The following is a 14,139-nucleotide window of genomic DNA, read 5'->3' on the forward strand; positions in this document are numbered from 1 at the left end:
CTTGAGGGGTTTTGTGCAGCTGTTTTCAGAGATACTTCTAGGGACTTGTAAATTTTCAGTTCTTCCCACGTGGTAAGATCAAGGGTGAGGTGTTTACTCCTTTTCTGGCCTGTGCTCTGGTCAGTGAGTGACCACAAGCACTCTTTTCTGCCTTGGAACTGTGAGGAGGATTCCCTCTTTACTGCCACTACAAGCTCTACCACGTCAGGGTACCTCCTTGTTTCAGGACTGCCACCCAGAACTGAGACCCAGATCTAAGCACAGGCAAAGCAAGAGAATCCTGCCTCAGTGCCAGCAAAGAGATCCTTGCAATCCCCCTCTGATCAGCCACTCGATTCCCCCTCAGTCTGTGGGCTGAGAGCTCCACTGCCCTGGTATATACTGGTATTCAGTGCCCTGGGGCTGCTCCAGGACTGGGGCTGGACTGAGCTCCTTTCTCTCCCAGGTCCAACAAACCTTTCCTGCTGACCTTCTAAATTGTCTTTGGTGTTTGTGGGTTGAGAAGTTTGGAAACTGCCACAACTACTAGTGATTCAGTCGCCTTAGGCCTGCTCCAGGTTCGCTGAGGCCTGGTCTTTTCTCGCGAGGCCCACGTGGAATTGCGCTCCTCTCCCAGCCTGGTGCAACAGACGTTTCCATTCAACTATCCAGGTTGTCTTGGGCTGGAAATTTGTTTCACTCTGTCTTTTTGTGGGTTCTGCTGCTCTCGAATTTATTTAGAGCCATTTTTTACAGGTATTTGGAGGAGTTTGGGGGAGAACTCAAGCAAGTCACTGCTTTCACTCCTCTATCTTGGCTCTGCCCCGTGGAAGTTTTCTGTTTTATTTTTTAAGATCCATTTCTTCTCCCTGTGGTATTCTACTCACTGTTGCTAGATGAGTAATTTTTGATTGTAAGCCTAGATTCTTTTCCTTTTGGAATGTCGTATTCCTCGCTCTATGTTTCTTTTTCGTAGTTGCTGCTAAATCCGTGTATGCTTCTGACTTCTCCTCCGTAGTACTTGAATTCTTTTTTTCTGACTCCTTTGATGTGGTAGCTCTGGATTCTGACTGTAATATCCCTCAGTGTTTACATTTTGGCATTTCTTTCAGGAGATGACTCAGTGGATACTTTCACTTTCCACTTTGCCCTCTGATTCTAAGAGATCTAGGCAGTTTTCTTTTATGATTTGTTTGAAATATAATGTGTTAAGCTCTCTTTCATGACTTTCAGGTAGTCTGATGATTCTTAGATTATCTCCTTTTGATCTGTTTTCCATGTCATTTGTTTTTCCTATGAGATATTTTACATTTTCTTCTTTTGTTTTATTATTTGTTTGCACAGAGTCATTAGTTTTCATTTAGCCAATTTTTATTGCAAGGAGTTATGTTCTTCCATAAATTTTTGTAACTCTTTTACTAAGCTATTAATTCTCTTTTCCCCATATCATTCTTACAGAGCTCTCATTTGCTTTTCAAAATCTTAAACACTAATGCTTCAAAGTATTCTTGTTGGACTTGTGTCCAAGCTGCATTTTTCTTTGTAGCTTTGCTTATAGGTTTGTGGTTTTGTTTTGTTTTTGCTCATTCTTCCAGCATACCTTATGGCTTTGGACTTTATGTTGGTTCTGGACTCTACACACTTCTAGGGTGATATCTGGCTTGAGCTTTTGTCCTTTTTTGTCTTTCTGCTACTTTCACACCTCAGTTTGGGGAGTGGCAAGTTTTCAGTGCTCTGAAATTGGTGTAATCCAGGGATCGGACTGTTCATGTCCTCCAGGTCTGAACTCAACAAGTTTCTGACTCACGTTTGTGTCCATTTGTTTGTGTTTGAGTTTAAGCTGCCTGCTGCTAGACCTAGCCACTGTTAGTCCTCTAAGTCGGTGTACATTCAGAGTGGCTGAACTGCTGTTTCCCTTTTGGTCTGAAACTTCTTGCCTTGGTTATTCCACTGCAGGCTTAGACACTTGATTAAAAGCTAAACAGTCCCTACTGCTTTGCTCCTTGTCTTAGAGTTTCTCAAACCTGTTCCTTCTACTCTGCTAGAGTGGACCCATGCTCCCTCACAAATGCTCCTTTTCCCTGGTATCTGGGCAATATGACAGAATTGTGAAATGCCACTTATTCTTGTGCCTAGGGCTAGCTCAGAGATCTCTTGGGATCTCTTTCGACTCCATTGTTTTCTGCCCTGGGACCTTGTCTTGGTCTTTTTTCTGTCATTGAGAATGGGAATGCTCCTTGATTTTGCCCACATGCTGTGCTTCTGACCAGCCCTGGTTCCAAGTATCAGCAAACCTCTCTGTCTTCCTAAGCAGCCTTTGACTGGGCAAACAAACAAAAACAACTTGCTTTGACTTTTCAAAAATCACTTTCCCGTTCAGAATTCAGTCTGGTATGCTTTGTGAATTGTTTTAAATCAGTTATGCTGAGTTAGCCATGCGGAAATACTACTTTTTACTCTGCCGTCTTGACTCTACCCCCTTCATTTGGTTTTAAATTTTTTAAAAATCTCTTTTAGAAATTCTTTTTGGCATGTGTCCAATTTACTTTTTTTTTTTTTTGGTGGCTTTGCTTGTAGATTTTTTCAAGTCATTCTCTTCTCCTTTGTTTGCGTCTTGAACTTTTCTATCAGCATGGCCATGGAACTTCTTTATGGTGGGCTTCTTTTTTTCCTTTTCCCTCATTCTTCCTTTCTACTTCTTTATCCTGGCCATCATGCTGGGCTCTGAGCACTTCTGGGAAGCTAGGGATAGGGATATCTTTCCTGAGCTTCTGGCCTTCATTTTTTCCTTCTGCTGTTTTCACAGTTCAGTCTGGGGGCCTGCAAGTTTTCAGTGTTCCAAGAGTAGTGTGATCTGGTGTGAGAGATCTGTTCAGTGCCTTTCTAGTCTGAGCTCTAGAAATTCTTTTTTGCTTTTTGGTGAGGCAGTGAGGTCACACAGCTAGTAAGTGTCAAATATCTGAGGCCGCATTTGAACTCAGGCCCTTCCTGACTCCAAGGCTGGAGCTCTGTCTACTATGCCACCTAGCTGTCCCATGAGCTCTGATAAATTTTTGACCAGGTGTGGGTCTGTTAACTTGTCTGTCATTGAATTTCAATAGACTGTTGCTGGATTCAGTCATGCAGTCCATTGGGAGGCTCTGCAGGTTTAGAATGATTGAACTGCTGGCTCCCCTTTGTTCTGGGACTCCTGCCCTAATTATTCCATTGCAGGATTAGATGTTAGACCAAAGGCTGTCCTGTTCTTGGACTCAGAGCTATATAGCTATGTTTTCCACACTTTTTTCTTAGCTAATATGGGCCTACACTTGAGACTGCTCTTTTTGTTGTGGATTTGTGACTTAGAACTAGGTCATGGGCAACAGAGCCACCAGATGACACCAGTTCCTGCACCCAGCACTAGTTAGGGATCTCCTAGGATTTCTTTCTAACCTGGTGCTTTCTGCCATCGTGCTCTATTTCGTTTTTCTTTTCATCCCTGGGGCCAGGAATGCTGCTTGTTCTAACCATGCCACACTGTCGGCCAGCCCTAGTCCTTGTATCCTCAGACTTCTCTGTCTCCTCAAACTGCCCTGGAATGGAAAAATGACTCACTGTGACTTCTTCTTGGCTTTCCTTATCAGAATTTGGCTTGGTCTTTCATTGGAATTGTTGTAGAGTAAGTGTATTGGGTGAGCTAGGCAAAAATGCTTCTTCTCACTGTGCCATCTTGACTCACCCCCAAACACTTGTTATGTTGTGAAGTGAACTTTTAACAGAGGTATGCTGGAATCAGCTACAACTGGAGAGCTGATTGTTAAATTGTCTGTGCACATTCACACTTTGGAAAGCAAATCAAGGCTTGATTTATTATTTTATTATTTATCTGCTGTGTACTCAAACTGATGGAAAAAAGTTAATGCAGATTAAATTGGTATAAAATAGTTAGATAAAGGATAATTTGAGAGGGAAAAACACCAGCGCTTGGGAAGATCAGGAAAGACTTTGTTTAGAATGTGGTGGCTGATTTTTATCTTAAAAGATGAGAGGGACTCTGTGAGGCCAAGGTAAAGAAGGATTGTATTTCAGTCATATAGGACAGGCTTTGAAAAAGTGCTGAGATGGGAGATGGAGTATTTTGAATGAAGAATAGAGAGGTTTATTTGACTGAATCTCAGACTAAGGGAGAGGAAGGAATGTCTAGTGAGGCTTCAAAGGTTAGATTGGGTCTAAGTTCTACAGGGCTTTAAAAGGTAAACACAAGTTTATATTTTATTCTGGCAGACCTTGGGAAGCCATCTGAGTTGATTGAGTAAGGGAGTCAGATGGTCAAATCTGAAGTTAAGAAAAATCACTTTGGCAGTGAGACTTAAGGCATGGAGACCAATTAAGAAGCTGTTGAAATAATCTAGGCACAAAGTGATGAGGGCCTGAGCAAATGTGATAGTTGTGTGAGAGGGGAAAACAGGTCACATACTGGAGATGTGAAGGTAGAAAAGGCAAAGTTCAGCAACTTATTTGATATTTAGGGTCAAAGAAAGTGAGGAGTAAAGGATAAAGCCAAGATTATTAATCTGAGGCACCAAAAGGATGATGGTACCTTCATTTGTACAAGGTCACACAGTTTCGACCACAGTATTATTATTCTTTGAACTATAACATGCCCTCTCCTTATGTCTTAGCTGGCTTTTATAGAGTTCCATTACGACTCTATCAACTTGAATCATCCTTAAGCTATAATTTTTACATTCATGTTCAAGAGCAGTGATTCTCATGCTTTGTCACCCCCCTTTTTGGTCAGGTTTGGATATCATGGTTTACTTTTGGTCCATTTCCTTTTCTAAAATTTCAGTGTGATATGCATTTTATTTGAACTTTTTTGACAGCTTTTCTATTTGTATCACCTCATATCCAAATAGATTCCTCTCCACCCCACCCCACTCCCATTCTGAAAGGTGTGCCATTAGATTTTTTTTAAAAAGCAGTGCAGCAAAACTAACAACATTTCAACAAACTCTAACAGTAGCATCTGCAGCATTCTATACCTGTAATCCCACATTTCTCCATTAAAGAGCAAGAAATTCATATAGTTATGTCTTCTTTGAGACTAGTTTTGTTGTAGGTACACACTATTCAATCCCATTTTTATTTTTATTTTTTGCTGTTCATGTTCTTTCCCATTCATATTGTTGTATTGATTATATACATTGTTTTCATTGTTCTGGTTACTTTGCATCAGTTCATGTATGTTTTGTAATATTCTCAAGTTGTATTCCTCAAGTCCTAGAAGCCTTAGAATACAACAGCAGGTCTGGAGGGTAGATCGGCACGGCAGATGGCAAGGCCTGGTGGACTTTACAGAGCATATTATAAAGGCTGGTGGTTTGGTATCTTACTTGAAGAATTGTTTGGACTGGGTCCCTGCCTCTCATTCAGGTGTTGTTAATGGCCCTGTTTCTGATGGGTGTATGTGATCTCTGATTTATAAGGACTGTGGATAACAAGAGTGCCATTATGTAGTTAGGGAAGGGAGCACAATGCTTAATGGAACTTTGGTCATGGGGAGTAAGGAAAGGGCTTCCTGGGGCTTGCTCCTTCTGTGTCTTCAGGCCACTCTCTGGAATCTGAATAGGTGGGCTAGAGAAAGGGAGGGGGAGGTCACACCTTCCTACAACATTGGCTTCTGCTGGGCCATTTGGCCACAGTATTTTGAGGGCACAGTTATATAAGTATATGTTTGATTAATATTAAAGTTTATAAAGAACAAAGAAATTTCTAATTTTGTCAATGAATTATTAAAACTAAAATAGAATATAGTATGATCGAGAGGAAAAAAAGGTACAATTAAAGTTATTAGAGCAGTAAGCCAGGAAGGCTTTAGATAAAATATGAATTATGAGAAATAGCATAGCTTAGGGCACAAACATCTTACTTCATATTGAGGAAGACCGGTTCAGATCCTGCCTCTATGACCCTGGACAAGTCATTTAACATTTCAATGCCCTAGGTGACTTTCTAAGATGATCAGTTGCAGAGAAGGCACTATATAGAGGGAGTTTACTCATCTGGGAAGTTGTCCATAGCAGTTCCAGGTCTAGTTCTTCTCTCTATCACTATGAATTATGAGCAGGGCTGTAGAGAAAGAAATGTGCTTTATTTGTTAGAACTGCGTAAAATAAGTGAGTAAGTGTGTGAAGATAGAGTAAGATGAAAGTAGTGAGAATGGAAAACACATATTTGGATTTGAAAAAAGTTAAGGATAGTTAAGAAAGACATTGAGATAAGAAAGATACCAAAGGAAAGTACTTTTGTCATGTCTAGACTATAGAGATAACTGTTAAGCAATTATATAATCATAAATTTTTGAGGAGTCACATTTTAAGTAATATTTTAAATATTGAATATTTAAATATTGAATATTTAAGTATTTAACTTAGTATTTCACTACTGTAACAAATACTACCCTTGGTGCAGTTCAAATGGAAGGTTTCCCTTTAGATTATAAGATCCTCTAGATGCAACTGTTGGTGGATAATATTATACTGATTACATCAAGCCCCATAATACTAAAGGGCTCCCTTACTGTGGCCCATCAACCTATAATTCACAAGGCAAAAAAAAAAATCAAGTGCATGACCTTTTGCTTAGACATTGCAATTGGATGAGTATTTAATCCTCAATACAACGTGTCTTAGACTGACACCATAGATGAAAATGACCCCAATTGAATAGATGAAGAAATGTGGACTAGATTTTATTTGTAAAGTTATGCAGTGTTTTCATTGATCTGAGTGGTTTCTAGAAATGGAAGCCTGATCTTTTCCACACTAGTATTCTTTCAGTTATGGCTGAAATTCTCTGATTGCCAGGATCTCTGAAAATCCATATTTATGGTTGACCTAAAAAGTAATGGAGAGACACACAGTAGGTACAAGTAAACTGCTGCATATTATCAGTGATGACTTCTATGAAAGAAGTAATCTGTAAAATATCATCAAGTAAATGTATAAGGAAAGGAGCTGGTAATTGAATAAGAACCTGGGATGGAATTTTAAAAGTCCTAAAGAAAGGGCTCTGAAATAATGATAGATTTTCTGAGGAACACTTATGGGAAGACGTGAATGTAAAAGAAAGGTATGCATTGAATTTTGAGTGGAGATGGTATAGCAATGATTACTTATACCGTACTAAGATATTTCAGTGTGCAAAATATATTTACTTTTAACAGTATATTGTTTGTTCCACTGTTGTGTAAGCTATTATAAACAGAAAAAATAGTATTCTGATTTTGTAGTCCCAAGGAGTAAATGTCACATATGAGTGGGCTTTAAAAACTAATGGGACATAACTATAATCCTTTTTTTTTTTTTGAAAGAACGAATGTGTCAATAATATTTTTTTTTCAGTATATGATAATTACTGAAATTTTTTCTTTTTAGACAGCATGTTTTCGAGAAGAAAGGGATGTATTAGTGAATGGAGACAACAAGTGGATTACAACTTTGCACTATGCCTTCCAGGATGACAATTACTTAGTAAGTATCATACTTATGCACATAGTATTAGCAATATTCATCCTTGCTTAATAAGTTGTTCTTTTGGAAGGATTAAGCTTATGTATTTAAGTTAGTGTGGTATAGTGATAAAATATTGCACTTAGAGATTGGAAAATATTGGTTCAAATCCCATGTCTGCCATTTACTACCTGTGTGATCTTGAGTAATTCACTTAATCTCTCTGTGGTAATGTTTTGGGTCCAAGTCTAGTAATTGGGTGAAATACCTAAATTAAGATTTTTCCCACCTCTTGTTTTGTTAAAAACAGCACTTTTGTATCTTAAGTTATTTTTGCTTAATCTACTTGAAGGCAACTTTAGTCGCATTGGCTCTCTTTCACCCTCATATTCCTCATACCTATTTTGTCACTTCCTTCCCTGATTTTGGAGTTTTGCTTTACTTATTAATTCCTTTTTCCTTTCTTCTAGTTTTCTAGTTCTTTCCCTCCTTTTTTCTCAGTTAAGTAGACAAGTAAAATACTCTTTCCTTTCTTTCTCTTCACCTTGTTTTGTATGTTTTAAAGTTTTTCATTTTCTGTACCTTTTTCCTAAGAAGGATTTTTTTATCTCATTCTTTTATTTCCCTTCTTATATTTTTCTTTTTGTTTTAGATAGATTCTTCTGTCTGTTCTGTGATTCTTGGCCCTTATATTTATACATTTTCCCTTTAGTTTCTGTATTCCTCATGAAATTAGAGCATCTTAGGTACCCATTTTAAGTTCTGTCTTCTAAATAATTTCTCTATTATTTTCTTGAAGATATTGCCCTCAGCTCCCTTTTTCTGTTGTCCCTCACTATTAGAAATGCCAGTTTCTTCAAATGGTAAAAAAGATAGAAATATTGCATCATGGTAGGAATTTTCCTTTGTCCTTGATTATACAGTTTTTAACAACTCTTTACCTTCCCCATTATCTCTGCTTCCTCAATCTCCCCTTCTTCCAAAATTTCCCATGAAAACTCCTTTCAGGGTCCGTGACCTCCCATATTTCTGGTTTACAGTTGCATTCAAGATTAATGGTTTCTGTAGGCACCCCAAATTCCTGCAGAATTTGCGTATTGGAAGGTCTCTATCTGCCTTATAGAATATTTTTCTCCCATTGGGAGCATTCTTTAGTGGGACCCACTCTCATCACTGAAACAGGATTTCTTCCTTTCTTTCCCATTGTTTTAAATGTGTTTTTTGACATCTCACTTATTCTGCCATTGAATGAAGAAAAGAAATTTTTTTTAGAAAAAGATGCACAAAATGAGAAAAAAAAACCTAGTAAGTGAAACAAGCAAGAATAGGACTGCATTAAAGTGAATTGTGCACAAATAAAAAAAATGGCAAAGTGTACTGTCTCTACAGAGGAAAAGAAACCAAAAAAAAGTACCTAATTTCAAGGAAAAACCTATTAGAGAGATAACTGGGGGAAGATACTGTTTTACTTTTATAATTTTAAATGTAAATGAATTAAATGATCCTATAAAGTGAAAAAAGTGATAATTGACAAGAAAAAAAATGCTATGATCTTTTGCTTACAAGAAACACAACTTGTAAACAAAAAAATAGAGTAAAAATGAAGAGCTAGAACAAAATTTACTGTATATCATATGAGCCTAAAATATAAGAGTTACAATTATGCTATCAGATATAGCAAAGATAAAAATCCACAACATAAAAATAGATAAACAAAGAAACTGCATTATGCTGAAAGGAGCCATAGAAAACAGACCACCATTAATATTAAACTTAAATTGTTCAAATGCCTTAGTATGTAATTCATAAAGGAATATTAACTGAATTTCAAGAAGACATAGTAATATAATAATGCAAGAACAGTTCAGTGTCTCTTCCTTAGCTTCAGACAAATATAACAGAAAGATAAATAACTGGAAAAGTTGGGCACACTACTCAAGGAACTAGAGCTAAAAGTGTCTTCTTCTCTCTCTCTCCCTCCTTCCCTTTGTCTCTCTCTCTCTTCCTCTCTCTCTCTCTCTCTCTCTCTCTGTCTCTCATTGAGAGGACAAGAAGTTGAATTTTTACTGCTTGAAAAAAATTTAATTTAAAAATTTAGTAGAGGATTAATAGAATTAGTATGCATTTAAAAATTGAAAGCTAATAAATAAACATACACCAAATAAGCACCAAATTAGATGTTAAAGATATTAAAAAAATAGAAGAGGAATAAATAAACTGGAAGCCAGAGAATCTATATAAATCAGAAATAAAACTAAAAGCTGATTCTTTGAAAAGACTAACAAAATTCGTAAACCTTTGCCAATATGATTACGAATAAGGGAGCAGAAAATCAAATGAACGAAAAAAACCAGACAAGATGAAATCACAACACAAGCCAAAGAAACAAATAGATTTATAAGAACTTGTTCAGCAGTTATAAGCTAACAAAACTGAGAACACAAAAAAAATAGAGGAGTCCCTTGAAAAATATAAATTACCGAAACTAACAGAAGAGTGAATAATGATCTTAAATAATCCAATTTTAGATAAAGAAATAGAAATAGCCATAAAGAAGCTACCAAAGAAAAAATACTTTTGGTCCTCTTTGGGTCACAGGAGAATTCTGTCAAACTTTTAAAGAGTTGTTAGCACCAAGTGCTACACAAATTCTCAAAATTGAGAAGGAAAGTGCTTTATCAAATTCCTGTTGTGAGACAACTTTTGTCCTGGTACCTAAACCAAGGAAGGATAAAGCACAGAAAAATTATAGACCAATATCATTAATGACTGTTGATTCTCATATTTCAAATAAAATCCTGTTAAATAGATTACAGCAATTTATCCAAGAAATCATTCATTATGACCAAGTTGGATTACTATCAGGGATGTATAGATGGATCAGCTTTAGAAAAGCAAGCAACATACTTAATAAAAATCCCTCCACAACTATATTATTATCAAAGTAGTTGTGGAAAAAGTCTTTCACAAAGAGCAACACTTATTTATGCCAGAAGTCCTATTGGTTAGGAGCTAAAAGCAAGCAATGGCCATATACTAGAAGCTTTCCTAAATAAATTCAAGAGTAAAGCAAGGATGTCTTCTCTCCTCATAATTATTAGATATAATTTTAGAAAAGGTAGATGTAGCAATAAGACGAGAAAGGAATAGCAGTTCCCCCCCACCCCCGACTACTTCTTCCAGTCCAGTTCCCATAGCTGTCATTGAGGAGAGAAACCATTGTCAAGAAAGGGACCGCCTTCCTCATCACCACCAATAATATCTGCTGGACTAGAATATCCCTATCCCTTGACCCAGAGATTCCACTACTGAACTTATGCCCAAGGACATAATTTATAGTAAAAAAAAAATCCTCATATACATGAAATATTTATGGTAACTTTTGCGGATAAAAGAATTAAAAATAGTCTGTGTCTGTTGATTGGGGAGTGTATAAACAATTTATGGTCCATGAATGTAAGGGCATATTGCTTTGCTATAAGAATTGTCAAATATGAAGAATTAAGAAAAAGCATAGAATAATTTACTTGATCTGATGCAAAGTGAAATAGAACCCCAAAAACAACATACAAATTGACTATAACAATGTAAGTATAAAGAATAACCACAAAGCAATCAAAAGTGTTATAAAATTATAACAAGCATGGCTCTAAAGAAGAGATAGAAGAAGACATTCCTCCCTACTCTTCTTTTGAGATGGGAGGTTCACGTTCACGAGTCTTGATACTCAGTAAGCATTTATTAAGTGCCAACTATGTGCCAGACCCTGTGCTAAGTACTTTAGATGCAAAAAGAGACAAAAGACAATCCCTGCCCTCAACAAACTCAGAATCTACTAAAAAACTAAATCTACTAAATTGGTACATTGATATATACCTAATAAGTATTGTACGCTGTACCTGTTTGAAGATTTTTTTCAATGTATTTATTGGTTTTGATGATTTTTCTTTCTATTCTTTTTCTTTTAAAAATATTATTTGTAATATGTGGGATATGGGGGAAATTCTAGTGATATAAAAATTTAAAGATATTAATCAACATTTGTTTTAAAAACTTTAGGTATTTTTCTTGAACATACTACTTCATATTTTAGATATAATTACTTAGAGAAATTTGTTTTGTCTTTTGTTTTGAAAATGTCTGGTATCATTTCTGTTACTAAGGTTTTCTTACTTTACAGAATCAATTGGAATCTTAGGTTTGCAGGTTTCTCATATGCAGGCCTAAGCAATACTATCCCTCACATGTCTAATCAGTTATCTAATCTTATTGGTTCTACCTTTATCTCTCAGCTTTGTGCTTTTTTTCTCTATTCACACAGCTATCATTTTAATAGATGCCTTCATTATCTCTCACCAGGACTTTTGCCGTAGTTTCCTAATTGGTATCTCTGCTTCAATTCTCTCCCCTCTCCAAATTAGCTGTGTAGCATCTTTACACAGAAATTTAAAATTAAATTTAAAAATTTCTGTTTTCATGTTTAAATTTTGTAATTGTTATAATTTTAGCACAGTAGTACATGTAGATAATTTAGGCTGGCACAAGGTCCTTTTCATATCTGACTGAGGTGAATGGGTGACAGTTTTCTAAGGGAACGTGCTTTTGCTGGGAACCTATGAAGGCTGGATAGAGGGGCCAGGATATATGATATATGTATAGCTGAGTAAAAATTAATGGCTATGAGCGAAGGGTTCTCGAGGGTATAGGACTTCTGATGAAAGACTGGTATACCAGTGGGCCAGAGAACCATGGTCACTTATCACAGGACACTTGAAGTCTCAGTAGAGGCAATATAATGTTCTTAGGCTCTGCCCCTCTCCCTGTCTTTTTATAACCACAATCACAGCAGTAAGGGAGCAAATGCCACCCCCCCCAGTGCCCCCCAATAGAGTCTTAGGAATGTCTTTCAGCACAGTCATCTTTCATTATTGCTTATGTATGTTCTATGGGAGGTCAGTGTCTTCAAACCCCTAATGGTAATGGCAGATGGGCTTGGATTAGATGGCAGGAATGTTTTTACTGCTGCCCACTCAACCTTAAGAAGCAATAGATAATATAGCCTGGAGGTGAGGAGGATTAACCCTAAAGTCTCTGTTGTGTCCCAAGGTTTCCTCCCCTCCCTCATGTGAAAACTGGTCTTGAAATTTGGTTAAGAGTGTGACTGATAATCAGATTGGTTTTTTGGTTGTTTGTTTTTTGGTTGTTGGTTTGGAGGAGGTTTCTGTCAGCACCCAAACTTACCCTCCATTTATGCTCAAAATAGAGACCCAGTCTTGGGAAATGCTGCCATAGAGAAGTAGCTAGAGAGAAAAAAAATGGATCTAGGGCATTTTTGTTTCATATCTGCGTAGCTTTTGGGTCCTTGGGCATGTGTTCCACAACACCCACGTTGATGTAAAACCAACGAGAAAAAATGAAAACTTGGCAACAATTCAAGGAATCAAGATAGGCTCCAAGATTAGATAAAGAAGGATGATAACCAGACTGTACACCAAGACATGAAAAAGTTGCTGTCTCTCCCCTTGATCTTCATCCAGTTGGCTGTTTCCCAGCCTAGGCTCTGCCATTACCCCACCCCTCTTTCACTCAAAAAAAGCTTTTGAGAGTCAAAGAGAATGGTGAGGGAGAATCCTGAGTTTCAAGTTTGTAAGATATTCTTTAGGGGTAGGTGGGGAAATTGGCTCCCAGTTACCCCCTAGCAGTATAACTTATTCTTAACCTTGTTGTTACCATGTTCTTTTCACAAATTGATAATTCCAGAATTTTTGTAGACATTTCTTCTCAATTTATAGGTTCAGGAATCCGCCCCTTCTTTCTTGTAAAATAGAGATAACCATTTTTCCTTGCAGTCAGTTAGCATTCCTCATTTCACCTAATTTCCTAAGGACTACTATCTTTGACTTTGTCAGTTGCTAAGCTTGATTCTTCTGTTTGACTGCTCCTTTTCTATTTCCTTTGCTGTATCATCATTCTTTTCCTATCCACTAAGTATATGCCAACACTCTGTTCTAGACCTTTTATTTCTTTGTTCTCTATCGTCAGCTCTTCAGGGTTTAATTTTGATTTATATAAAGATGAATCCTTGAACTATTTATCACCATCTTTTATTGGGCGTTTTCAGCAGTCAAATTAAAATCAGCATTTCGAAGAAAACTCATTAGCACCATGCCCTCCCAAGCCTACCCCTCTCTCATAATTCTGTTTCTGCGAGACACCACTATCTGTTCAGTTTTGCCATCTCAAATGTATCTTTGACCCTTCACTCTGCCTTACTTCATATGTCTGATACATTGTCAATCTTTTTTATTCTTCTTCCACATCTCATCAATACTACTTATTGTTTTAAGGAAAGCTCCATTTATTACTATAGTTTTCAACTTCTTTTTAAAACAAGAATGGTGGTTGTATTTTGATAAGAGCCTTTTCTGTATCTGTTGTTATAATCATATGATTTTTGTTGTTTTTGTTATTAATGAGGTCAGTTATGTTGTAATGTTGAACTAGTCCTTCATTCCTGATATAAATACAGCCTGATTATAATGTATGATCTTTGTGATATATTGCTATAATCTTCTTGCTAATATTTTATTTAAAAATTTTGCATCAATATTATCATCGGAATTGTATTCTTTCTCTTTTATGACTCTTGCTGGTTTTGGTATGAAGA

General features: G+C 36.8%; 1 protein-coding gene across 2 annotated transcripts in view; it reads left to right on the plus strand.

The window, feature by feature from the left end:
• LOC114049604 (serine/threonine-protein kinase MRCK alpha) overlaps nt 1-14,139 on the plus strand; it is a 410,500-nt gene that overhangs the window by 157,247 nt on the left and 239,114 nt on the right. For both annotated transcript variants that reach the window (XM_027870863.1, XM_027870864.1), the window contains exon 4: nt 7,398-7,493. In XM_027870863.1, coding sequence (XP_027726664.1) covers nt 7,398-7,493 — 96 coding nt within the window. The remainder of the gene's footprint in view (nt 1-7,397; nt 7,494-14,139) is intronic.

The sequence above is a fragment of the Vombatus ursinus genome, unplaced genomic scaffold (genome assembly GCF_900497805.2).
Source record: "Vombatus ursinus unplaced genomic scaffold, bare-nosed wombat genome assembly UNPS02014798.1, whole genome shotgun sequence".
In the NCBI taxonomy this organism is placed as follows: domain Eukaryota; kingdom Metazoa; phylum Chordata; class Mammalia; order Diprotodontia; family Vombatidae; genus Vombatus; species Vombatus ursinus.